This window comes from Chanodichthys erythropterus, chromosome 23 (assembly GCF_024489055.1).
Source record: "Chanodichthys erythropterus isolate Z2021 chromosome 23, ASM2448905v1, whole genome shotgun sequence".
Lineage (NCBI taxonomy): Eukaryota > Metazoa > Chordata > Actinopteri > Cypriniformes > Xenocyprididae > Chanodichthys > Chanodichthys erythropterus.
Genome location: NC_090243.1, coordinates 24,365,549 through 24,393,403, shown reverse-complemented (window position 1 = coordinate 24,393,403; position 27,855 = coordinate 24,365,549). Strand labels below are relative to the sequence as shown.

General features: G+C 39.1%; 1 protein-coding gene across 6 annotated transcripts in view; it reads left to right on the top strand.

Moving 5' to 3' along the window:
* The window catches only part of col15a1a (collagen, type XV, alpha 1a), a 98,904-nt gene that overhangs the window by 23,243 nt on the left and 47,806 nt on the right, over positions 1–27,855 (top strand). For 5 of the 6 annotated variants that reach the window (XM_067378068.1, XM_067378070.1, XM_067378069.1 and 2 more), the window contains exons 3-9: positions 14,746–15,293; positions 23,408–23,482; positions 25,366–25,452; positions 26,363–26,489; positions 26,718–26,755; positions 26,838–27,017; positions 27,197–27,223. In XM_067378068.1, coding sequence (XP_067234169.1) covers positions 14,746–15,293; positions 23,408–23,482; positions 25,366–25,452; positions 26,363–26,489; positions 26,718–26,755; positions 26,838–27,017; positions 27,197–27,223 — 1,082 coding nt within the window. Of the gene's footprint in view, positions 1–14,745; positions 15,294–23,407; positions 23,483–25,225; positions 25,259–25,365; positions 25,453–26,362; positions 26,490–26,717; positions 26,756–26,837; positions 27,018–27,196; positions 27,224–27,855 lie in introns of those variants that run through there. The other variant, XM_067378072.1, reaches the window with a different exon arrangement.

The following is a 27,855-nucleotide window of genomic DNA, read 5'->3' as shown; positions in this document are numbered from 1 at the left end:
TTAAAATTCTTTACTATATTGTCTAAATAAATCAAAGTTTTGTATTAGTTAAAGTATTGCCTTTCATGTAGTGTGTAATAAAGCTGTTTGTGAGTGTAAACAGTCTGCAAAGTTTATTGTCTCCTAAAAGAAAGTGATTCTAAACTGCCGAAACGAGTCGTCTCTAATTCCAGTCTCACTTCCTGCTGAACCTAGGTTGGTTTGTAACTCATTTGCATAATATCCACCCATTGGCTGCTTTGCCCCGCCCTCAATCACTGTAGTTGTATCTGAGACTGGAAGAGAAGATTGATACGGTAAAACTGACGCCATCGTTACTGTTCGTATCACTGTGAATCAAGAGCTGAGGAAGAGCTGAGATTATGATATGAGATTATAATGAACGTTTCATTTCCAACCAATCACAACAGACTTGGCTGTCTGGCCAATCAGAGCAGAGCAGGCTCTCAGAAAGGCGGAGTTTAGAGAGACCGAATCTTCAAACAAAACATGTCAGACACTGAAAGCTGATTCTGCAGTGGATATTATGAGAAAATTAAAGTGTTTTTTATTTTTGACCTTGGATTGACCATTATGATTAAAAAAGTCTGATTGACCATTAACCAATATAGTACTGATTATACATTACTTACAGTTGGCTAATTTCAGTTTTGTGTTGTATGAATGGTTTGCAGAGATAATTTTTATCATCTGTATCATAATTGACCCTTCGCCAGGAGTTTGATTGACAAGTGATCTAACCAATCATAATGCCGATTCCGTCATTTTGTCTGACAAAGCAGTCAGGAGTTAGAAGATTAACCTCGGTGGACTTGAACTTGAAAAATGGCGTGTATTTACGTCTTTCAGCGTTTGAAACAACATTCCTTCTGATGTTCATGCATGTTTATTTGATGCTATAAATTAACTAGTAGGAAGAGATGATCGGTTCACGAGCACAAGGCGCTATACAGCGATCTGTCACGACACATTAAAGAGCCACAAAACGGTTTTTATTGTTTGAATTTCTTTAAAAAATGACACAATTTGAAAGCTGGGACTTTGTTTAATATCATAAGTAACCTGCTTGGTCTTGTCTGTCGACGTGTTGTCAGTGTCCTCTTTGCTCTGCGATGTATTTTTCACTGTGCGTGTCGTGACAGCGTCATGGCTTGTCGGACAAAGCAACTGTAACTAAGGGGGGGCGGGTCTTTGCGAAGGGTCAATTGTGCAGTGATAAGTGGGTCTGGGATTGTGGTTGTTTTACAGCGACTCTTAAGATTCATGAAGTATAATCAGTGTGTCTTGGCCCATCTGTGCTTTTGTAATTTTTTTCAGTCAACTCAGAACTAGGATGACTATCTTCATAAAGAACAGCCTAAAGAATGACAGCTTCACTGCAGCTGAAGATTCTCGCCTCATACATCACTGGAAACGTAACCGTTTTCCCCTTGAAAGGAATATAAGATGTCTGCTTCAGTTTTCATTGTTGCAATTCATGCCAGTTTTGATCCAGCGTTTTTAGGATTTTATTAATGATTTAATTGTGTGTGTGTATAATTTTACAAGCATGTTATGGATTGAATTTTCACAAGAGGCAAAAACTTTCCTGAAAACTGTCATGCCTGTTAGTTACGTAAGATCACAGTCAGTTCCCATTTTCCTTCCATTATTCTTTTCAGTTTCTTTTTCTCCTCTTCCTGTTCCTTTGAAAAGCTTCACACTTAAGCTTAAAGGCTTTGCATTTTGGAAACAGGCTTCTAAAGTTGAGAGTAATTTGGGTCCGAATGCTATTCCTATAACAGTTTGTTTCGAGTTTGTGAGCTCACAGCTGCTTAAACACAGCTGTAGGCCGTATAGCCGGAGTGATGTTTACATCAACTACACCATATACTGCCTTCACCGTGAGCTGCTGGTTCTTCAGCTTCATATTGGCTGTCAGTGTTTGTATTGATCTGTTTGTCTGTGCATTAGTGCTGCAGTGAGAGTATTCGAGTGCTTTCTGACCCTACATGGCATCGACTGCAACTTTCCTTGGATTTTCCATTATTTCTTTGCCAATGTAAATGACGAGTCAGAAATGAACTCCAGTTTCTTTTGGCTTTCTGAATCACTCTGTCCACAATCCTGAGTGTACTACTGACCTAGAGGGAACTAATGCTGTATTTATTTTATAAAAGTAGCTTAATTTATTGATATTATCATTTGTTTTATTTAATAATTTTAAAAATCTTTTCTTCCCCTTGATCTTATCTTGACATTTCTTAAACTCACTGGATTTAATGTAATTGCAATAAGCAAATGCAAGTTTATTAGTATTGTTTAAAAAGTATTTGGCTCACTACCATATTATATCTCTTAAACCTCTCTGTTATGACTGTAACCCAGATTCCCTGAGAAGGGAACGAGACGCTGCGCCAGAATGTTGACACTATGGGAATTAGGGCTGCAACAATAAATCGATGCTTCTTGATTCGTGGATTGATTCTGAGACTTTCCGAATGCACCGCGGTTCACTCTCAAATCTATTCCGAGCTTAGTTTTTAACAGCAGATGGCGCTCTAGGCTAGTTTTTAACTGCACACTCAAGTGCTCATGAAGAAGAGTGCTTGTGCATTCGGCTGAGTCTAAGAATGTGCTTGCATCTCAGAAAGCTTTTATGATGCAAGATTAAAGGATTAGTTCACTTTTAATCAAACTTTTCCTGATAATTTACTCACCCCCATGTCATCCAAGATGTCCATGTCTTTCTTTCTTCAGTCGAAAAGAAATTAATGTTTTTGATGAAAACATTCCAGGATTTTTCTCCTTATAGTAGACTTCAATGGGCACCAAACAGTTGAAGGCCAAAATTACACTTACACTGCAGCTTCAAATTGTTCAACACGATCCCAGATGAGAAATAAGGGTCTTATCTAGTGAAACCATCACTCATTTTCTGAAAAAAAAAATGAAAATTATATAAGTTTTAATCATAAATGCTCATCTTGAACTAGCTCTCTTCTTCTTCTTCTCTATTAGAATTCCAGAATAATTCCCTCCACAGGTCAAAGTTTGAACTAATTTTTATATGCAATATGCTAGTTCAATAGTATATAACAATTAGTTCAAACTTTGACCTGAGGAGGGCAGTAATACACTTAGCAGCGTCTACACTGCTGGAATTCTAATGGAGAAGAAGAAGAGAGCTAGTTCAAGATGAGCATTTATGATTAAAATAATTTTCATTTTTTTTTCAGAAAATGAGTGATGGTTTCACTAGATAAAGACCCTTATTTCTCATCTGGGATTTTGTAGAACAATTTGAAGCTGCAGTGTAAGTGTAATTTTGGCCTTCAACTGTTTGGTGCCCATTGAAGTCTACTATAAGGAGAAAAATCCTGGAATGTTTTCATCAAAAACTTTAATTTCTTTTCGACTGAAGAAAGAAAGACATGGACATCTTGGATGACATGGGGGTGAGTAAATTATTAGGAAAAGTTTGATTAAAAGTGAACTAATCCTTTAACTGCAAACACACGTTTGCTTCAACCTTTTCGAACTTTGTGAATTATTATTTTATTGAAGGTTCAAGTGGTGTGTGAAAGGAATTGCTGTTAAAAACTAAGTTCAGAATCGATTTGAGAGAGAATCGCAATGAATTCGGAAAATCTCAGAATCGATCCAGAAACATTTTCGATTTGCGATGCATTGATTTATTTTCCCAGCCCTAATTGGGAACGCTCCTGCGTGATCACATCTGAAGCACCCTCCAATCTCATTGGTGCAACGTCAGCAAACCAGCAACTGATCAGTCTTAGGCCACTGGGAAGAATGGTGGATGTAGAACTGAAGCACACTAACTGGGCAGAGCAGGTTTAGCTTCTCTTGGTCCGCCGACTGAAATGGAGGAGCACAAAAGGCCTGCAGAAATATTGAATGTGCTATTTTAGTGGAAACTAACCCGGTCTAGTGTGTAGAACTGCTTTGATGCCGGAGAGGTTCAGCCAGAGATCCCTCTCTGTGGCCACAAGCTGCCATGGTGCGGCCCGGAGAGACAAATCTGTGGCCCGACACAACTCTTTAACCATGTCGGGACCCACACCCTCGCCTTCATCCATGTCCCTGAGCAGATCGGCTTGGTATGCCTCATGACCAGCGGCCACATAAGCTTTGCCCACCAATGAAGACATTGTTCTGGAGCTTGGTCGGCAATGTCAAGGCCTTCATGGATGATGCAGACTCGGGAGAGATAACTAGCATGATCGAAGAGTAGACAGTTGGACTAGAAGTTCTGTTTCGTTCTTCATTTAGGGGTAAAACGAAGTTCGAAATATGTGAGCAGCGATATACTGTTATTGAACATCTGACGCCGCTCACAGTGCCTCATTTCATCAGAAGCACAACTTAATTTTCTACTATAAAGCGTCTATCCAGTGTGTTCATGTTTCCACCTGCGGAGATCTTACCTCGACGGACTCAACAGATGAAATTGTTTAGTGTTCGCACTTTGTTTTGGCCTGATTTTGTTCGAAATGATGTCACATCAGTTCATTCTTCAATTTCGTTTGAAGTATATCAGGGCCTTGAGAAAGGTTTATTCCAGGACCTCGATGCCTTGGTGTGGAGGTCTGCAAAGATCGGCAGGCCTCGACATGGGGGTTGCGATTTACTAGGCAGGAAGCACTTATAATAACACACTTACTGCTCCTCGGCCGGCCAGTCGATGTTTAACTTGGCCACGGCACAAGTTACAAACTCCCTCATAAGCAGGAAAGAAAGCAGGTGAGTGAAGTCACCTTTATTTATAGAGCACTTTTTCCAATGCAGATTGTTTCAAAGCAGCTTTACAGTCAAAGCAGGAACATAATTTTGAATCCTCAAACTCAAATTGTAAGTCTTAAACTGTTAGTCTCATGTCTCTTGGTCAAGACTTTCAAAAGTCCTCTAAAAAATCCCCAAAATTCTCCTTTATTTTTCACTTTATAAGCAAGAAATTGCATGTTTGTACCTGTCAGTGTCTAAACTGAGAATCAGAAGTGACTGAGGGCATGATATCTGCTTCACCTGATCTCCTTCTAGACTGAGATGGAAGTGCATTTATCTTCCATTATTAGCCCTGGACTCTGGAGCTTGACAGGATTTCCAATAAAGGAGACGCTACACAGATCTGGAGAGTGTTAGGGCAGAGGATTGTGTTTGAAAACTCATGTTACTGTTTTAATCCAGAAGGCTTGATTTAGCCGGGTAGTGGCTACTGACCGGCCTGTGAAACGCTGGCCTGCAGTCTTAGTGTTCAGGATGGAGACGCTGCTTCTGTTTCTTGAAAATTTGTACAAGAATGTGCAGCTCGAGGAGTGTCCGTCTTCTGCTAACATGTCCAACATTGATAATAATCATTAATGTTTCTCGAGCATCAGATCATCTTATAAGAATGATTTCTGAAGGATCATGTGACACTGAAGACTGGAGTAATGATGCTGAAAATTCAGCTTTGATCACAGGAATAAATTACACTTTACTATATATTCACATAGAAAACAGTGTTTTACATTGGAATTATATTTCACTGTATTTTTGATCAAATAAACACAGCTTTGGTGAGCAGAAGAGACTTCTTTCAGAAACATTTAAAATGATTTTCACTCCATACATGATTTTGGCAAGACTGCCCTGTGGTTTCCCCTCAGATCAAGCTAATATTAGTGCAGCGACCCTGGCTCAGGTATAAACAGATCTTAGTGGAATGATTTCTCTGTGGATCTGAAGGGAGTTGTGACAGATCCACATAATGAACAGAGAAACAGATGTGCACTAATAAGCCGTGTCTGATGTCCTGCCGTCAGCGCCTCGTCGTGTGCCACAGTAAACACGCTCCCTTTAATTCCACAGCATCTGTATTATTTTGGTTCCTCAGCGGCTGATATCGGTCCATTGTCTTCTTTTTACTCTGTCTCCGTACACAGCTGGCGGTCAATTAATCAGAAACTTGGAGGAAACTGAATCTGACTCGAGAGATGGTTTGTAGTTTTAGCAAAGGATCAGAACAACTGCAGTATTGCTAAAAAAGAGGATCTTCTGCCAAACGTTATCAATCATCATCAGTCATAACAAACAGACACAGAATCTCCTGCTTCCTCTGTCACAATGATTTAATTTTATTAAGTCACTGTAATAGAAATAATAATTGTTTATTTGGTCAGGGGCACAATGCACATATATATTTTTAATATAAATGTAAACCTGATTGTGTGATTTCTTGTGTAGTCTTTCTCTTTACTATTGAAGCTTGTTTCTGCCACTGAAAAAAAAAATAAAAAAGTATAATTGTGACTTTTTATCTCAAAGTTCTGACTTTTTTCTCCCAATTGCGGGTTTACATCTTAAAAGTCAGAACTGCGAGATATAAAGTCAGAATTGTGAGATATAAAGTCAGAATTGCGAGATATGATGTCAGAACTGCGAGATATAAAGTCAGAATTGTGAGATATAAAGTCAGAATTGTGATATATAAAGTCAGAATTGCAAGATATAAAGTCAGAACTGTGAGATATAAAGTCAGAATTGCGAGTTATAAAGTCAGAACTGCGAGATATAAAGTCAGAATTGCGAGATATGATGTCAGAACTGCGAGATATAAAGTCAGAATTGCGAGATATGATGTCAGAACTGCGAGATATAAAGTCAGAATTGCAAGATATAAAGTCAGAATTGAGATATAAAGTCAGAATTGCGAGATATAAAGTCAGAATTGCGAGATATGATGTCAGAACTGCGAGATATAAAGTCAGAATTGCGAGATATGATGTCAGAACTGCGAGATATAAAGTCAGAATTGCAAGATATAAAGTCAGAATTGAGATATAAAGTCAGAACTGTGAGATATAAAGTCAGAATTGCGAGTTATAAAGTCAGAACTGCGAGATATAAAGTCAGAATTGCGAGATATGATGTCAGAACTGCGAGATATAAAGTCAGAATTGCGAGATATGATGTCAGAACTGCGAGATATAAAGTCAGAATTGCAAGATATAAAGTCAGAATTGAGATATAAAGTCAGAATTGCGAGATATAAAGTCAGAATTGCGAGATATGATGTCAGAACTGCGAGATATAAAGTCAGAATTGCGAGATATGATGTCAGAACTGCGAGATATAAAGTCAGAATTGCGAGTTATAAAGTCAGAATTGCAAGATATAAAGTCAGAATTGCGAGATATAAAGTCAGAATTGCGAGATATAAAGTCAGAATTGTGAGATATAAAGTCAGAATTGTGAGATATAAAGTCAGAATTGCGAGATATGATGTCAGAATTGCGAGATATAAAGTCAGAATTGTGAGATATAAAGTCAGAATTGCGAGATATAAAGTCAGAATTGCGAGATATAAAGTCAGAATTGCGAGATATGATGTCAGAACTGCGAGATATAAAGTCAGAATTGCGAGTTATAAAGTCAGAATTGCAAGATATAAAGTCAGAATTGCGAGATATAAAGTCAGAATTGCGAGATATAAAGTCAGAATTGTGAGATATAAAGTCAGAATTGTGAGATATAAAGTCAGAATTGCGAGATATGATGTCAGAACTGCGAGATATAAAGTCAGAATTGCGAGTTATAAAGTCAGAATTGCGAGATATAAAGTCAGAATTGTGAGATATAAAGTCAGAATTGCGAGATATAAAGTCAGAATTGCGAGATATAAAGTCAGAATTGTGAGATATAAAGTCAGAATTGCGAGATATAAAGTCAGAATTGCGAGATATAAAGTCAGAATTGCGAGATATAAAGTCAGAATTGCGAGATATAAAGTCAGAATTGCGAGATATAAAGTCAGAATTGTGAGATATAAAGTCAGAATTGCGAGATATAAAGTCAGAATTGCGAGATATAAAGTCAGAATTGCGAGATATAAAGTCAGAACTGCGAGATATAAAGTCAGAATTGCGAGATATAAAGTCAGAACTGCGAGATATAAAGTCAGAATTGTGAGATATAAAGTCAGAATTGCGAGATATAAAGTCAGAATAGTGAGATATAAAGTCAGAATTGTGAGATATAAAGTCAGAATTGCGAGATATAAAGTCAGAATTGCGAGATATAAAGTCAGAATTGCGAGATATAAAGTCAGAATTGTGAGATATAAAGCCAGAATTGTGAGATATAAAGTCAGAATAGTGAGATATAAAGTAAGAATTGCGAGATATAAAGTCAGAATTGCGAGATATAAAGTCAGAATTGCGAGATATAAAGTCAGAACTGCGAGATATAAAGTCAGAATTGTGAGATGTAAAGTCAGAATTGCGAGTTATAAAGTCAGAATTGCGAGATATAAAGTCAGAATTGTGAGATATAAAGTCAGAATTGCGAGATATAAAGTCAGAATTGCGAGATATAAAGTCAGAATTGCGAGATATAAAGTCAGAATTGCGAGATATAAAGTCAGAATTGCGAGATATAAAGTCAGAATTGTGAGATATAAAGTCAGAATTGTGAGATATAAAGTCAGAATTGCGAGATATAAAGTCAGAATTGCGAGATATAAAGTCAGAATTGTGAGATATAAAGTCAGAATTGCGAGATATAAAGTCAGAATTGTGAGATATAAAGTCAGAATTGCGAGATATAAAGTCAGAATTGTGAGATGTAAAGTCAGAATTGCGAGTTATAAAGTCAGAATTGCGAGATATAAAGTCAGAATTGTGAGATATAAAGTCAGAATTGCGAGATATAAAGTCAGAATTGCGAGATATAAAGTCAGAATTGCGAGATATAAAGTCAGAATTGCGAGATATAAAGTCAGAATTGTGAGATATAAAGTCAGAACTGCGAGATATAAAGTCAGAATTGCGAGATATAAAGTCAGAATTGCGAGATATAAAGTCAGAATTGCGAGATATAAAGTCAGAATTGTGAGATATAAAGTCAGAATTGCGAGATATGATGTCAGAACTGCGAGATATAAAGTCAGAATTGCGAGATATAAAGTCAGAATTGCGAGATATAAAGTCAGAATTGTGAGATATAAAGTCAGAATTGCGAGATATGATGTCAGAACTGCGAGATATAAAGTCAGAATTGCGAGATATAAAGTCAGAATTGCGAGATATAAAGTCAGAATTGCGAGATATGATGTCAGAACTGCGAGATATAAAGTCAGAATTGCGAGATATGATGTCAGAATTGCGAGATATAAAGTCAGAATTGTGAGTTATAAAGTCAGAATTGCGAGATATAAAGTCAGAATTGAGATATAAAGTCAGAATTGCGAGATATAAAGTCAGAATTGCGAGATATAAAGTCAGAATTGCGAGATATAAAGTCAGAATTGTGAGATATAAAGCCAGAATTGTGAGATATAAAGTCAGAATTGCGAGATATGATGTCAGAACTGCGAGATATAAAGTCAGAATTGCGAGATATAAAGTCAGAATTGCGAGTTATAAAGTCAGAATTGCGAGATATAAAGTCAGAATTGCGAGATATAAAGTCAGAATTGCGAGATATAAAGTCAGAATTGCGAGATATAAAGTCAGAATTGCGAGATATAAAGTCAGAATTGCGAGATATAAAGTCAGAATTGCGAGTTATAAAGTCAGAATTGCGAGATATAAAGTCAGAATTGCGAGATATAAAGTCAGAATTGCGAGATATAAAGTCAGAATTGCGAGATATAAAGTCAGAATTGCGAGTTATAAAGTCAGAATTGCGAGATGTAAAGTCAGAATTGCGAGATATAAAGTCAGAATTTCTAAATATAAAGTCAGAATTGTGAGATATAAAGTCAGAATTGTGAGATATAAAGTCTGAATTGCGAGATATAAAGTCAGAATTGTGAGATATAAAGTCAGAATTGTGAGATATAAAGTCTGAATTGTGAGATATAAAGTCAGAACTGCGAGATATAAAGTCAGAATTGCGAGATATCAAGTCAGAATTGTGAGATATAAAGTCAGAATTGTGAGATATAAAGTCTGAATTGCGAGATATAAAGTCAGAATTGTGAGATATAAAGTCAGAATTGTGAGATATAAAGTCTGAATTGTGAGATATAAAGTCAGAACTGCGAGATATAAAGTCAGAATTGCGAGATGTAAACTCGTAACAAGATGCTCTTCAGATTGCACTTGTGATTGTGTGGCGTTCACACTGATTCACATGCTTGTGCTCATCAGGTCTGCTGCTGGTCCAATGGTCATGTGATCTGAGTGACTGTCCATCCTTTTTTCCAGTTAAAGGCCATTTATTTGTCAGAATGGCACAGTTTTGCACAGAACTGCCATTCAGTGAGTGATTTCACATCCAATGAACACAAAGTGTGTTATTATCCCATACGACAGCAGACGTCATAAATGACATTTCATGAGGCGTTGTTTTGGAGGAACTGCTAAACTTTGCAATATTTTCCTAAATTTGACTCTCATTCGTGGTTCTAGAAAACTGGCACTTAAACTGGCACTTTTGATTTGGGCCACTATAACAACCATCCAGAACAGTAGCAACTACATAAAATCTATTAGCAACTGCATATCAACGACCCTCGCAACCACCTGATATAATGTCAGCAATACATTTTCTTCAGAAAATATGAAAATAATTAGCCTTCTCATTCACACTTCCAGGCAAAAGCATTACACCAATTGATTCTGAAAGGTAAAACCGTAGGATTTGTGATGCACTAAAAATGGATAAATATGTCAAAACTGCTATTTCTATGAAAGGGAAGACTTTTCTTCTCTATTGTGATGTATATCCAAGGCTTCATTTTGCCGTTGGGGAACTGATTGGATAGTTGTGGTTTGCTATTGGTGGATCTCATGTGAGTGACAGGTTGCTCCGCCCTCGTCATCAGAGAAGAGAAGAGATGCTGATGCTCAGTGGTTTGTCTGAACTTAATAGTGGATACTTTATTATCAGTCTCTGAGAAACTCTGCTAGTATATTAGATTAGGTCTCTGTGAATGACGTCATTTAACAACTTTTCATTTTCCATGAGTTTTACTGTTGGTATTCTGTAACTGTTGCTAATTTATGACGCAGTCATGATAAAGCAGAGGCCGTATGGAACATGTGTGTTGAATTAGTTTGCTCTCCTAGTAATGTTATTATGTGAAAGTTCATTGAAACTCAAGGCTGACTGGGGCTTCATTGAGCTCCTCGCTGGAAAAGTCAACCTCAGCAATGTATAAAACCACAGACATCCCAGAATGCATGCTTGTTTATGCCTTGGTGGTAGAAATGAAAGCTGTGTGTGTTTGTTCTTTAGCCCTGTAGTAGTACAGTGTGTGATTGAAATGTCATTGCAGCCAATCATTTCACAGATTTTACAGCATCTGTAATCTGTGATTCTAGTTCTTTGAATAAGTGCTAGAATTTGTTCAAATAATCATAATCTTTGACGATAACACTTTCACCGATTCCCTACTGAGCACACTCTGAAATCAAAGGCTGCTGGAAGGAAATCCACTATTTGTGTCTGGATTAAAGTGGGTGAAGAAGGGAAATGCTGGTAAATGGCAGATATTTCTGGTTGGCATTGACTCTTGAGCTGGTTTCTGAAGGGAGTGGCAGAAGTTCATAATCGTTCAGACTGTGATAAGGCCGATTTGGCTTCGTCTCTCTTTGTCCTGAAGCGAAGGTCAGCGTTGCTAAACCCATAATAAACAGTACGATTCGCCAAATTTTACCAAAAACATATGCTGTTTTGCTCATTGGACTTTTATTCACTTATTTTATATGCTATACTTACTCATGAATTGTTATACATTTGGTGTTCATCAAGTGACAATCCTCACGGATGACGGAAGGCATGCCGTTCATTCAGCTCGAGGCTCATGGGAACGCTCTTTCGATTCAGGGCACTGAATAATGACTTAACACTCCTCCCAAAATCAGCTGGTTTGCCAAATTGAATACCTCATTTTGGACTGCTGAGATCCCTTCATTCTGCTGCCTTTGCTCATTTCCACAGTCACTTCATATACTGTAATGCGCTCCAAAAAATCACTACTGGGAGCCATGATGATCAGCTCGTCTGGTGGTTTTGAGTCCTGTGGTCATGTGATAAACACATCTGCCCACAGACAGGCCTTCAACCTTTGGTCCATTCCACGGATAACATTCCAAATAAGCAATAATGTGCTCCTTGTTACTCATCCTGACATTGACCTCGACACACTAGGCGCTCAATAACTCAAACCTTCATCCATTCATCCAGAAGCCTTGGATTGTCCGATCCTCAGGCCACTCAGCTGTCGGCACATCTGCTCTGGAGTCACCTCTCTGTTCATAAAAGTGCAATAAATGCTCAAATGTCTTTATACTTGCTAAGTGTTTCCACTAGTTGCACAACTGACTGGCAAAACTGGGATCATCTATAGAGTCTTTGATTCATGAACGACCAAATTTGCGCATGTCAATAAATTATGAACAGATTATTGGTGTCATTATTGAGAGTGTTTACATGCAACACTGACCTGACCTTACATGATGGTTATTAAGCGTTATTGGCATAAGATTGTGCACCTAAACATTTACACCAAGATGCATACAAGTCTCAAAGCTTTGCATTAATTCATGCATGTAAATAGGAAAAAAAATCACATAACCATTCAAGTGCACATCATAATGCCTTTTACTTCCTCTTCATAAAAGAAAAAAATATTTTTTACATAATAATCTGCTTCACATCTGATTTGGTTTACTCTCCTTTTTCACAATCCAATCGACAACTGACAGATAAAAGTTCCGCCCTACATGTTTGAACTTCCAAACAATAATCCTGAACATGATACCTGACCTGCAATATCCTTTTCTCATCTAAACGTACCATTCTCTCGTGCTTCTCACTGGTGTATATAGTTGTGTTGGAGTCAAGATCCCGACCTTGATTGGAATCCTGGTTTCAAGCGGGCGTCAGCTACACCCTGCAGATGTTGAGTCCAGCGAGTCTCTGAGCTGAAATTCAGCATTTGTGTTGTTGACTAACAACATGAACATGAATTGTTCCCAACATCATGATGTTAGGATAAAATGTAGGTCTATATGTGTTCCTGTGTGCACACTGCGTCTGATCATATACAAGTCTAACTCTTCAGTGACCGTAACCAAAGCTGGATTTGGTGTCAATGTGGTCCCATTGCCAGCTTTCTGACTTAATAGTCTCTTTATTGCTTTTATTGAGCCCAGCTGCAGTGAAATCTTGTGTATAAGCACTAACTTATAAATTTGTGTTTAGATTGTTTTATATCATTAATTAAAACAGTCTTAACAATAGCTGTTTCCATCCAAACTACAACACATTTACCGAATAAATCCCTCAAAACCCCAGGTGACTGCCTCAGCAGAGGCTGTGATTGGATAACTATCCAGCGGACCAACTCAAATGTTGGTTTGGTTGTTCTGAAACTCCTGAGCCAAAGTCTGTCATCAGAATGATTTGATTTAATTCCCTCCAGAAGTGTCTCACATGATTGCGTTCCCAAACACCAGCATCCGAATGCAAAAGAATGTGACTGCTTTTTTTGTCTTTCGTCACTCTGAGATGCAACTCGTTTATGATGGAGTGAAAAAGAGCCAGATTGCAGCCTCATCCATTTTTTATTCTGATATTTTGCACCAATATCCCATGAAGTGACGATTTTTTTAAAACCAGATATTCCAAGCGATATTCCAATTTTGCGCATAAGTTCGCCGCTTTGGATGTAAACATAGCTAATGAACCTGAAATGGGAATTCCTTAACTCCATTTGGGACAGAATGCTTTTTGACTTGGCATTAGTATACTTTAGCATTAGTATACTAGCAGAAATCCATAGTTCTATCTTTAAGTTGTAGTGTGAGTTAGACAGCAGTGGTGGATCTTAATTTGGGTTGTTGTGTGCCCTCAAGGTACAAGTCCAAATTTACAGGCACGTTCTTCGCAGCAGTTCTATTAGCCCACTCTAACAGCTTCCAGATGATTGTGTTTCGTTACAGAGCTTGCAATTGTTTGTGCAGGTCTCCTCGACTCTAATCAAGACCATGTGTGTGGATCCAGGTCTTCAGCAGTGACGAGGACTTATGATTCAAGCATCTGCTGATAAGGCTTTTGTTTGATGTGCTCAGGTTGTTAGTTAAATGTAAATGATGCTGATCTGTGATTAGGGTCTGGTACATTAGTTCTGGTCATATGGGGCTGTTTTGGTTTCTCATCTGCAAAGGAAACAGAGTTCTTTCCTCGAAACAGAAGCCGATTGATGTGGAGAGGAATGAAGATGTAGGACCTGCAGGGAGGCCTGGAGGGAGTTTACAACCCCGGATAAAGTGTGTGTGGTAATAAAACTGCAGGACTGTTGGCTGCCTCTCAGCACATAAACAGGAAAATGCATGGAGTGAATATAATTTTGAGATGAATTAGCTGGACTGAGACTTTGAAGAAATGCTAGAGAAGGAAAGATACTTTTACACAGGAGCTTATAATAATGTATCTTATTTTGTTTTGTAAAGCATGCATTGTCTGTGGATGGGATCGGAAAAGCTGGAGTCAAACTCTGATTCCTCAAGCAACTGTTGATAATAATCTGAAGTGATTCTTGAGCAGCAAATCAGCATATTAGAATGATTTCTGAAGAACCATGTGAGACTGGAGTAATGATGCTGAAAATTCAGAGATTGCATGCAGATTTAGCTTAAACAAGCACCACAGCTCAACATATTCACCTAGGCTTATTATTTTATTATTGTGGCTTGAGGTTGTAGAATGGCCCTGTATTAATATGTTATTTGCTCTCGGTCTGTTTCTGTGCAGAAAATGGCTCTAGCGGGCAGCTGGACCTGACGGAGCTCATCGGTGTGCCGTTGCCTCCTTCGGTCGCCTTCATCACTGGCTTCGAGGGCTTCCCTGCGTACAGCTTCGGGCCGGATGCTAACGTGGGCCGCCTCACTCGCTCCTTCATCCCTGACCCGTTCTTCCGCGACTTCGCCATCATCGTCACGGCCAAACCCATCACTCGGCGTGGAGGAGTCCTGTTCGCCATCACTGACGCCCTACAGAAGGTCGTTCAGCTGGGGGTGGCGCTGGCGCCGGTGGAGGATGGATCGCAGCGTGTGGTTCTTTACTACAGCGAACCCGGCGACGCACACACACAGGAGGCGGCTTCGTTCAAGATGAGTGAGCTGACGGGACGATGGGCCAGATTTACACTGGCCGTTCAGGGAGAAGAGGTGAAGCTGTACATGGACTGTGAGGAGCACCATCGCGTGGCCTTCCGCCGGAGTCATGACAGACTCTCCTTCCAGCCCAGCTCCGGCATCTTCATCGGGAATGCTGGAGGAACTCGGCTGGAGCGATTTGTGGTGAGTTTCTACCTGATGGCTTTTGTTGGGAAGGAGTATTTACACACCAGTTCTGATCCAAACTCTTGCCTTCTAGAGCTGAAGCTTTGGTTATTTGAAGCACTTGTTTTAGGAATAAATATCCGAGCGGAGAGCACTAGAAACTCAACTAAACACTCAAGGTTGATTTTGGCAACACTTCACAATAAGGTTTCATTTGTTAACATTAGTTAACATGAACTAACAATAAAAAATAAAAAAATATCTTAGCTAATATGATTTTCAACATTTACTATTATATTAGTCACAAAAATTATCACTAAATCAAAAGTTCACATTGTTTAATGCAGGGATGGACAACTCCGGTCCTGGAGGGCCAGTGTCTCACTTGCCTATAACTTTCTACTAATCCTAAAGACCTTGATTAGCTGGTTCAGGTGTGTTTGATTAGGGTTGGAGCTAAACTCTGCTGGACACTGGCCCTCCAGGATCGGAGTTGTCCATCCCTGGTTTAATGGATCTGAACTGACATGAACTAATGGCATCTTCTGCCCCCTGGTGATTCATCCATGCTTTTTGTTTAACCATTAAATTATTATGAAATAAAAACATATTTAAATTGGAAACTGATCGTTTCAGGTTATGCATGTAACCATGGTTTGAGGGAACGAGACACTGCTTCATATTACGAAACTTTGGTGAATCCCTTCAGCGTAAGCACTCCTGAAGCACGTGTGCAACTTAGTCCAATTCTGATTGGTGCAACGTCATCCCGTGATGTGTGCTGACAGAATGCAGAATCTATAAAAGGAGCCGGCATCACAGCTGTTTTAGACATCTGATCGACTGAAGCAAGCCACTCCCGTATTACGACACTTTTGGGGATGATATACCCACGTTGCCATGTTGACAAAATGTCTGTCCTGGTGTGAAGCAATTAAGGTACAGCTCAGGACATGAGCACTTGGGACCCCGGAGTGGCCGGCAGGTCCAGGCTATAGAACCTTTTAAAGGTGTGCGGGGAGGACCACCCCGCTGCATGACATATATGTTGGAGGGATGCCCCCTGCAGGAAAGCCTTAGAAGATGCCATACTTAAGTAGCCTTGACAATCCATCTGCTTATAGTAGGTTTGGTAGGTTTGGGCCTGAAGCATACCAACAATTGATACATTTTTCTCCATTGAGAGGACCTTCTTACATACACCTCTAGGTGCCCTAACAGGGCAGAGAAATTGTAGCTTCTCATGATCAGCCGACACATGAGGAGGAAGAAAGGCCTGAAGGACTACAAACCGGGCCACATTAGTGGGTACTTTAGGTACATAACCAGGTCTCCAACTCCAACCGGAGCAAACTCCAGACAGGAGGGGCAACTGACAGAGCTTGTAAGTCACCAACTCTCTTAAGGGATGTGATCGCTAACAGAAACACCATCTTTAAAGCCATACATTTGTCAGATGCCGTGTCCAATGGCTCAAAGAGTGCCAAGGATAACTTTTCCAAAACTACAATAAGATCCCAGGTTGGAATTCTGACTTGAGCCATAGGCCTCATCCTCAAGGAGGTACCAAGGAGGAAACGATTCATAAGATGGTGTCTCCCTAGAGATGACCATCTAATGGTGCATGAAAGGCAGATATGGCCGCCATGTACACCTTCAATGTGGATGTTGAAAGACCAGCAGATAAACGGTCTTGGAAGAACTCCAGCACTGAAGCCACCGGGCAGTTAACTGGGTCAAATAGATACCTCCTACCCCATAAAGTGAATACTCTCTATTTCAGAGCATAAAGTTTCCTTGTGGAGGAGAGAGAGACCTGTGTTTAGGAGCTGATCCCCCTCAAAGGCCAGACCCACAGTTTCCACATCTCTGGCCGAGGGTGAAATATTGAGCCTCCTACCTGTGTTCGGAGGTCCCTCCTGATGGGAATCTCACACGGGAGGCCGTCTAAGAGGGCTACCAGTCCTGAAAACAAAACTCGGGCTGGGCAGTACGGCCACTGCCCCAGGCCCCACACCTTCACCCTCGTCTAAGTCCCTCAGCAGGTCAGCCTGATACGCCTGTAAGGTCTGGCCTGCTGCCATATATGCCTTGCCCACCAGTGATGATGTTGTGTGGCAAGTCTTGGTGGGCAATGCCAGGGCTTTCAGGGATGATGCAGCATCAGCGGATAGTTAAGATGCCAACATCTCTTCAACCCTGTTCTCTTGAGTCCCCCGATAGAGGAATAATTATGAACCGTGGGACTCGAAAGCCTGGATGAAGTGTGGAGATCCTGAAAGAATGGCAAACGTTGACCTGGAGGTTGTGAAGCTGATTAAAGGAAGCACTGGAGTGCACATGGCACGAGTGACATCCTCCACTAACTCCTCAAAATGCGGTGATTGGGCTGGCGAGTCACCCAAATCACTCGCTTCGATGCTGGATTTGTATCATTATTACATGAGATATTTATGGATAAATGCATTTAATGCCCTGGTTTGGCTGCTTACAAGGTTTGGAACAAAGCTAAAATGTTTAATGATCATATCTCTCTGTTTCACTAACCCGATAGAGGCTGTTGAACTCAATGCAGCTTCTTCATAGTAGATCCTGTAGTGTAGACTGGCTTGTGTCTGATTATCTTTAAACTGAACTTCCTCACTGTATAATACTATAAACCACAATAAACTTACATAGCACATTAAACAGTTTATTACAGGAATGTTGGGATGATCATGGTTGTGCATGGTTGTTTTTTTCATAAATGAAAACAATTATTGACATGCATGGTCTCTAAACCAATGAAAGTGCATACATTAACACAAGCAGTTCAAGATACGTCATGACACAGATGTGCCATATAACCGTCGCCGCTCACAGCAGAGATGCCAAGACATTGATTTGTGGCTCGTTCACATTCTGAACAACATTGGACAACATCAGCCTCGCCACAAGACCGACAACGTGGCAGTCTTATACGACTGGAGACATGAGAATTGACTTGTATTTTAATTTTTTTCCCCTCTTTGGATCCTAAAGTGCATGAATTTATGTTTTCCCCCTGTCCTCTACTCTCAAAAAGGAAGAAAACACTTTTAAAGGATAGTTCATTCAAAACAAAACTTCTTCAGTTACTCTGATCATGCTGTTTCAAACTTGTATGACTTTCTTTCTTACATAAAACACAAAAGAAGATGTTTAGCACAGTGTCCAAGCTGCTCTTTTCCATGCAATGCAAGTATACAGTGACTAGAGACAGAAAATGGATAATTCACCTTAGATCTTGGAAATAAATCAAAAGGTTTTGGTTGCTAGTGCAGTGCGCTTGCAGAGAGACTCCACCCACATGCTCTTCTGATTGGCTGTGAGTTTTGATTGATTTGGTTGTGATTGCAGTGTGCTTGCAGAGAGACTCCGCCCACACACTGTTCTGATTGGCTGTGAGTTTTGATTGATTTGGTTGTGATTGCAGTGTGCTTGCAGAGAGACTCCGCCCACACACTGTTCTGATTGGCTGTGAGTTTTGATTGATTTGGTTGCTAGTGCAGTGCGTTTGCAGAGAGACTCCGCCCACATGCTCTTCTGATTGGCTGAGAGTTTTGATTGATTTGGTTGCAAGTGCAGTGTGCTTGCAGAGAGACTCCGCCCACATGCTCTTCTGATTGGCTGTGAGTTTTGATTGATTTGGTTGCAAGTGCAGTGTGCTTGCAGAGAGACTCCGCCCACATGCTCTTCTGATTGGCTGTGAGGTTTGATTGATTTGGTTGCGAGTGCAGTGCGTTTGCATAGAGACTCCGCCCACATGCTCTTCTGATTGGCTGTGAGGTTTGATTGATTTGGTTGCGAGTTCAGTGCATTTGCATAGAGACTCCGCCCACACGCTCTTCTGATTGGCTGTGAGTTTTGATTGATTTGGTTGTGATTGCAGTGTGCTTGCAGAGAGACTCCGCCCACATGCTCTTCTGATTGGCTGTGAGGTTTGATTGTTTTGGTTGCGAGTGCAGTGCGTTTGCATAGAGACTCCGCCCACACGCTCTTCTGATTGGCTGTGAGTTTTGATTGATTTGGTTGTGATTGCAGTGTGCTTGCAGAGAGACTCCGCCCACACGCTCTTCTGATTGGCTGTGAGTTTTGATTGATTTGGTTGTGATTGCAGTGTGCTTGCAGAGAGACTCCGCCCACATGCTCTTCTGATTGGCTGTGAGGTTTGATTGTTTTGGTTGCGAGTGCAGTGCGTTTGCATAGAGACTCCGCCCACACGCTCTTCTGATTGGCTGTGAGTTTTGATTGATTTGGTTGTGATTGCAGTGCACTTGCAGAGAGACTCCGCCCACACTGTCTCTTAATTGGCTGTGAGTTTGGTCAGACAGATTGTTTGTTGCTGGAATCGCATCACGTCTAATTAAGACACAGTATTAGATAAAGCAAAACAGTAACTAGACATAGGAAGGACTTCATCCATCAGTCCATTTTTGGCTAGAAACATCTACAGTGTGCACCAGACTTCATGCTGGTAGTCAAAAATCCTGCTTTGGAGACTAAAAAATGCATAACAGTTGTGTTAAGTGGTTGCAAAATGCGATCTTTCATTCTTTTTTGTTGACCAGATGAATATGTTTGGAAACGAGGCCAGACACACGGCTGTCTCCCTGTAGTTCAGTGTACATGCCAAGAGACAGAACACACACACACACACACACACACACACACACACACACACACACACACACACACACACACACACACACACACACACACACACACACACACACACACACACACACAGCAGGATTGGCCTACTCTCAGAGTTTATAAATCAGACTGCATTAGCTGTGCTGTCGTTGTTTCATAGCTCTGATGCAGTCGTTGGCCGAACAGTCTTCATCTCCGCCTCATGTGTTCATAGAATGTCAGTTCTCAATCTGCTGTGGAATATACACGTTTCCAGTACACTTTATTTCACTTAAAAATGTTTCAAACCTAACTTTATGTTCGGTTTTATGTTTAAAGTGATATGCAATGGTGACAGTCATATCAGAAGCTATTTTAATTCTACATTTTGAAATCACATGACCAGCAGTGTTTGAGTTCAGTTCTGATGTTTTATATTCAGTTATTTGGACTATTTTAAGGCCTTCAGACATTTTATTAACTGTGAGTAACTTTGCAACTACCTGTCAACTTATTCTACTAATCCGAACCATAACCTAACGGTCTAATGAGAGTTAGTAGACATGTAGGTGCGACGTTACTTATGGTCAACAGAATGCCTAAAGGGGACCTTCGAAATAAAGTGTTACTGCGTATCTTTATTGTCTAGCAAGGACACATTTACTTGAGAAATTGTGACTATTGGTGCAGAATTTCTGTCTAGGTTTATAGTGTTTTGCTTTGCAGAAACATCCTGTCATTACATGTTTCTACCGGGATGTGAGACTTGGATGCTTTTTGTCCAATGTAATGGATGTTTTCCATCTTTTGTTTAGAGTTAATCAGTTTAGTGGCTGATTTTTCTGTGGATCAGAGTGCTTTACTGTTTATACACAAATGCTCCAGCAACAGAGACACAAACAAGCACATGTGTGTGTGTGTGTGTGTGTTTGTGTGTGTGTGTGTGTGGGCGGCCGGAGACTGTTGAGTGTGTGGATGTAAGTTGCATTTGCTGAGTCAACATTGCAGGCTGTTCATCTGTCCGTCTGAATAAACGAGTGTTTGACAGCAATGGCTCGTACAGCTGCAGTCCGTCTGTAAAACAGTTTCACGTGACTCTATAAATACACCATCCAATCATATGAACTAGTTTTTTTTGTTTTATGTTCACAAAATTACAGAACACTGAAATAATTTAAATTATTAAGTGAAAACCTTAAGCAATTCTAAGTTCACTCTTTGAGAAAACTGCTGGAGATGAACTTTTTGAAGTTTAACCAAAAGTTTTGAGTAGATTTTATAACCAGTTACAAGAAACATCAGAGAGTCAGAAACTCCTCACTGTCGTAATGATGGAGTGTGTTGCTTCTTATCTCTGGAACTGGATTCTCCTGCTTTATGGAGATAATCATGGGAACATTTGCTTGCTCTCATTCGGTTCTCCTGTTTCATCAGGCAAACACATTAGAATGAGTTTGAAACTGAAAACCACACTTTCAATAGAAGAAGATAGCAGAGCTGATCAGATGTTTGAATGAATGATCTCAATGTTCGTCTGAAATGAACAGAACTGATGGAGAAGCAGACGCCGTGGACGTGTGAGAGATCTGAGCTGATGGGGACGTCTAGATTTTAATGATATAATGATTGCATGATACAATATTTATCACTAGCCTACATATTGTTTTCTATGTCAGTTTTGTCAGCGCTTTATTATTATTATCATCATTTATTATTTAATCTGGCTGCCTAATGCATTAACTAATGTTAAAGAGGACCTATAACGCCCCTTTCACAAGATGTAATATAAGTCTCTGGTGTCTCCAGAATGTGTCTGTGAAGTTTCAGCTCAAAATCCCCCACAGATCATTTATTATATCTTGTCAAATTTGCCCCTATTTGGGCGTGAGCAAAAACACTCCGTTTTTGTGTGTGTCCCTTTAAATGCAAATGAGCTGCTGCTTTCCAGAAGAGGGCGGAGCTTTAACAGCTCAACAACAACAAAGCTGGAGAATCTCACGCAGCCAAAATGAGGAAAGTGTTCAGCCTTACATTGTTCAAACCGGAGTTGACACTGATGGAGAGACTCAGGAAGAAGTTACAACTTTTAGACGTTTCTGAATGGTTAGTGGATAAATTGATGTAGTTGCTGTGGAGTTGATTCAACTCATCCACTAGCATGTGCCGTCATGTTCATCTTTTGTGTTGAATTGACCCTCGTTTGTGAAGCAGTCCGGCGTAAAATGACGGCATGACAACAGCAATCTATTACAACAACTCTTCCTCTTCTCTAAAGCAGCCCAACATGGCCCCGCCCCCTTTGTTGTGTGTTATCGGGGGCGGGGTTTATGTAAATGTTAGGGTTAGTGATGTCACAAACCCAGGAAGAAGCTCATTGTAGTCCTTATAAAGAGAATTCTGTAAAAGAAAATATCTCCTTTGCATTGAACTTTGAGCGTTGCAACTTTGCAGATTTTGTTTATGATCAAACAGCAAAATTACAATGAAATCATAATCAAGGACCAATTTAAAATGTCTTATTTTTATTTATCAACAAAAGATTTGACAGTACAGTTAAAGTGAACTAGAAATGGGAAATGTCAAAAAATGATACTGTAAAATCAGACCATGCAACTTTATCCCAAGTCTTCTGAAGCATTACGATACATGTGAGGAAAAGACTAACATTTAAAGTGCGAATCATCGCGTAAAATGACGGCATGACAACAACACTCTACTACAACAACTCTTCCTCTTCTCTAAAGCAGCTCAACATGGGGATTATGTAAATTTTAGGGTTAGTGATGTCACTAACCTGGGAAGAAGCTCGATGTAATCCTTAAACAGAGAATTCTTTAAACTTTGAGCGTCGTAACTGCAGATGTTGTTTATGATCAAACAGCAACATTACACACCAATTAAAGTTAAAAAAGTGAAATCATAATCTTTAATGAAGGTTTGCCTCACATCTCATCAGCGATAGGGGGCGCTATAGCTTATGACAATTCTTAATAATTAAGCCAAATTTTGAAATTTGATGCATTATAGTTGGTCTTTTTGCAGTCTATCAGGTCTTCCTTCTTTCTTTCCTTCCTTACTTTCTTTCCCACACTTTCAGCTGTAGCGGATGGGAAACAGGTGCTTGTCCTCTGGATGTGTTGCTCATGAAGCTCTCCAACCTCGCCTCTGTTAATCAGGACTTCATCTCGTTAGATCTTTGAGAAAACATGAGTCTTTAAAGCAGGACTGACGATGACCTTTCATGCTCAGATGAATGAAACGTTTACTCTTGAGATTGTGAGCAGTGCTCGAGTTCTGGCGGAGTGGATTGGTGTTGTGTTTCTGTGTGTTGTGTTGTGTGGATGTGTGTGTATGTACTGTGATTTACAGCCGCAGTGGCTGAGTTTCCACATTCATTTCATAATCAGTTTCAGGCTGATTAAATTCTGGGAGAAATGAGTGCATGACCTCTCTCTCTCTCTCTCTCTCTCTCTCTTCAGGGCTCGATCCAGCAGCTGGTTCTGACGGCAGATCCCACAGCGCCGAACGAGCAGTGCGAGGAGGACGAGCCTTACGTGAGTGTGTTGTGTCGTCACATCTGTGCTGATGTTCTGTACGACTGTGGACTTTTAAAGAGACGAAAAACACTTTTTGTCAAATATAATATATGAATAAGGCCTTTTCTTATAATAACTATGATTGTATTAATATCAATATAGAAAACAAAATGAAAATATTTATTTCCTGTCGTGATGTACAAAGGATATAAATATATCTATGGTATGTATGTATGTATATATATATATATATATATATATGTATATATATATATATATATATATATATATATATATATATATATATATACAGTACAGTCCAAAAGTTTGGAACCACTAATATTTTTTATTGTTTTTAAAAGAAGTTTCGTCTGCTCACCAAGGCTACATTTATTTAATTAAAAATACAGTAAAAAACAGTAATATTGTGAAATATTATTACAATTTAAAATAACTGTTTTCTATTTGAATATATTTCACAAAGTAATTAATTCTTGTGATCAAAGCTGAATTTTCAGCATCATTACTCCAGTCTTCAGTGTCACATGATCCTTCAGAAATCATTCTAATATGCTGATCTGCTGCTCAAGAAACATTTAATGTGTACAATCGTACAAAATATTTGTGTACAATATTTTTTTTCAGGATTATTTGATGAATAGAAAGTTCAAAAGAACAGTGTTTATCTGAAATCTAATCTTTTGCAACATTATAAATGTCTTTACTGCCAAATTACTGAAAATTCAGCTTTGATCACAGGAATAAATTACTTTGTCAAATATATTTAAATAGAAAACAGTTATTTTAAATTGTAATAATATTTCACAATATTACTGTTTTTTACTGTATTTAATTAAATAAATGTAGCCTTGGTGAGCAGACGAAACTTCTTTTAAAAACATTAAAAATCTTAGTGGTTCCAAACTTTTGGACTGTACTGTGTGTATATGTATATATGTATATATATATATATATATATATATATATATATATATATATATATATATATATATATATACAATTTCAACAGATTAAGTTACAATTATGACATATATCACCAAAAATTTGGGGTCAGTAAATAAAAAAAAAAGAAAAAGAAATGAATATTTTAATTCATCAAGGATGCATTAAATTGATCAAAAGTGGCAGTAAAGACATTTATAATGTTACAAAAGATTCTATTTCAAATAAATGCTGTTCTTTTGAACTTTATATTAATCAAAGAATCCTGAAAAATTAAATGTATGATGGTTTCCACAAAAACATGAACTGTTTTCAACACTGATAATAATCATAAATGTTTCTTGAGCATCAAATCATCATATCAGAATGATTTCTGAACGATCATGTGACTCTGAAGACTGGAGTAATGATGCTGAAAATTCAGCTTTGATCACAGGAATAAATTACACTTTACTATATATTCACATAGAAAACAGCTGATTTACATTTTAAAAATATTTCACAATTTTTATTGTATTTTTGATCAAATTTAAAAGACATTTGATGTGTTTGAAACTAATACAGCTATATTTTATGCTAGATTAATTATATTTTAGATAATGGTTAATATTACATTACTTTAAATAGTTTGATTCAAAATGGATTGGACTGTGTGTTTCTAATGCTTCAAAAGCTTTTCCAAACCCCAAAACCCTGTACTTTATCACCTGCAGCACAAGTGTCAGTGTGTATGTGCTGATGTCACTGGTACAGTGGAGTCATAGCGCCCTCCTGTGGCTGCAGCTGCACAGCGCAGATTGGTGTTTTGCTATGGAGTACAACAAATGGATTGTAAATCTGTTTTTTAAATCATGGATTTGGTTTCAAATGCATTAAAAAGAAAACTAAAATGAATCACAAATAAACAGGAAATAAACCGCGTCTCAATGCTGTTTCAGGAGTCGGGTTACGGAAGCGGTGATGACATCTATGATGACACAGAGACACAAGTGAAGAAAGTGCTTGAAGAGAGAGAATATACCATGGTGAGTGACAGCAGCATTTGATGTTTATCCTTGCAGACTCTTTTGTTTCAAAGTAAAATGTTTTAAGAGGACAGTCCTGTTTTCCATGTCCTCTTCAAAGCTATCAGTTCTGCTGGCATCCGTGTAGGCATAAACACACACACACACACACACACACACACACACACACACACACACACACACACACACACACATGTTTGTTTTTGTGAATTGTGGGGACTTTCCATAGACTTCAATGCATTTTACACTGAACAAACTGTACATTCTATCCCCCTACCCTGCCCCTACCCCTAAACCTAACCCTCACAGGAAACTGTGCAAACTTTTACTTTTTCACAAAAACTCATTCTATATGATTTATAAACCCATTTACATTGTGGGGACCGCTGGCTGGTCCCCACGATGTAGGTGAACTCAGGTTTATATTACATCATGGGGACATTTGGTCCCCACAATGTAATATAAACAAAAGCACACACACACACACACACACACACACACACACACACACACACACACACACACACACACACACACACACACACACACACACACAATTAGCAGATGATGAATACAGACTCTGTCCAGCAGGGGGAGACAGATTCAACCGAACACATTTACAGAAGCTGTGGGGAACAGGGAAATCTCATCTAATGCTGAGTGATGCTTTTGCATTGCGTTTGTCACTTTTTTGTACATAGCATATATATTAGGCCAAAAATTCATATGATATCCTTGCATTATTTTTTGTCATATAAATTTTATATGCTACTATTTATCTTTAAAAGCCACAAGATCTTGATTTCACAGGGTCTTTAAATGTTTGTGTGATGGATTGTTCACTTCTACAGGGTTATTTTGTGATTGCCAGATGTGTTTGATGTATTTTCATTGGTTATTTGCCGTTCAGACGGAGGATGTTGAGAGCAGTCCAGTGAGAGCGCCACCTACTGAAACTCCCACATTCTACACGCAAACAGATGATGAAGACTGGGCAGAGAGCTCTGGGGACGACGTGCTTCTCAACAGCCCAAAAGGTGAACGCAGCAGACCGATTCAAGCGTTTACATTGTCAAATGTCAATTTTCCCTTTCTTTCATATAGTCTTTTGAGCAATAATTTTTTCACTAGATGATGTTTTACATCGCAAGCAATCAAAGAGCCTGCAAATCATTTGATTTTTTATATGCTACTGCTGCATTTATTTATGTTATTTAAAGTATGACAGGAACAGATCCATCATGATATCTGTTTGTGTTTTTCAGAGCCTATCAGATCAGCGGGAGCCTCTCAAGACAGAAATGTGAGTCACAGAGTCTGATTTATTCTCTTGTCTTTCACGCTTTCTCTTGTCATAATAACCGTTGACTGTTGTTGTTTCACAGGTCATTACTATGCAGAAAGGAGAAAAAGGAGATCGAGGTCCAGAAGGACCACCTGGACCGCCCGGACCGCCAGCTCCCATCAGTCCACTTGGAATACCTTTGAGTCCAGGAGAACCAGGGCCCCGGGGTCCGCAGGGGCCGGCTGGACCTCCAGGAGCACCAGGACAAGACGGCCAGGCGGTGAGTAACCCTGACCGGACCGTGATGAAGAATGCAGCGCTCACGCTTCACAAATGTCCTTCATATAAGCAAATGTTCACACGTCTCCCAGATTCCATGTAATCCTTCATATTCTTAGTGAGCTGAAACCACAAGAGAATGGACATATATGCTGAATTAAGGTTGTTTTTGTCTTTCAGGGAAATCCAGGGAAAGATGGAGCTGCTGTAAGTATCTTCAACTCAGATCCACGATTTGTGAAAGTCAGTTTCTGTATAGATGCATATGGTAGAGTTATGAAATACAAAACAATTAAATATCAAAAATGAAAAAAAAAAAAAGGTTGAGGTCAGTAAGATTTTTGTGCTTGAGTAACTTGAAATGGAACTAAATACAGAAATGCTTGTGAAATGTACACTTAATGTCCAGTGAACTAAAACTAAAGCCAACAACAAACCGAGCATCAAACCTTTTATTGTAACGTTTCATGAAATAAAGCTCACAAAGATGAAGATAGACACTAGGAAATAGACTTTAGTGACAAATATATTGGAGACAGGAAAGAATTACATGCCAAAATAAATTAGAACCAACAAACACTGAGGGAGACTTGATGACTTATAAGCATGGATCAAACAAGGGAACTAAAGAGATAATTAAAGGTGCCGAAGAACATGTTTTTAAAAGATGTAATGTAAGTCTAATGTGTCCCCTGAATGTGTCTGTGAAGTTTCAGTTCAAAATTTTTTTTATTAATTTTTTAACTGCCTATTTTGGGGCATCATTAGAAATGCGCCGATTCAGGGTGTGTGGCCCTTTAAATCTGGTACTCCACGCCCCAAGAGCTCGTGCTTGCCTT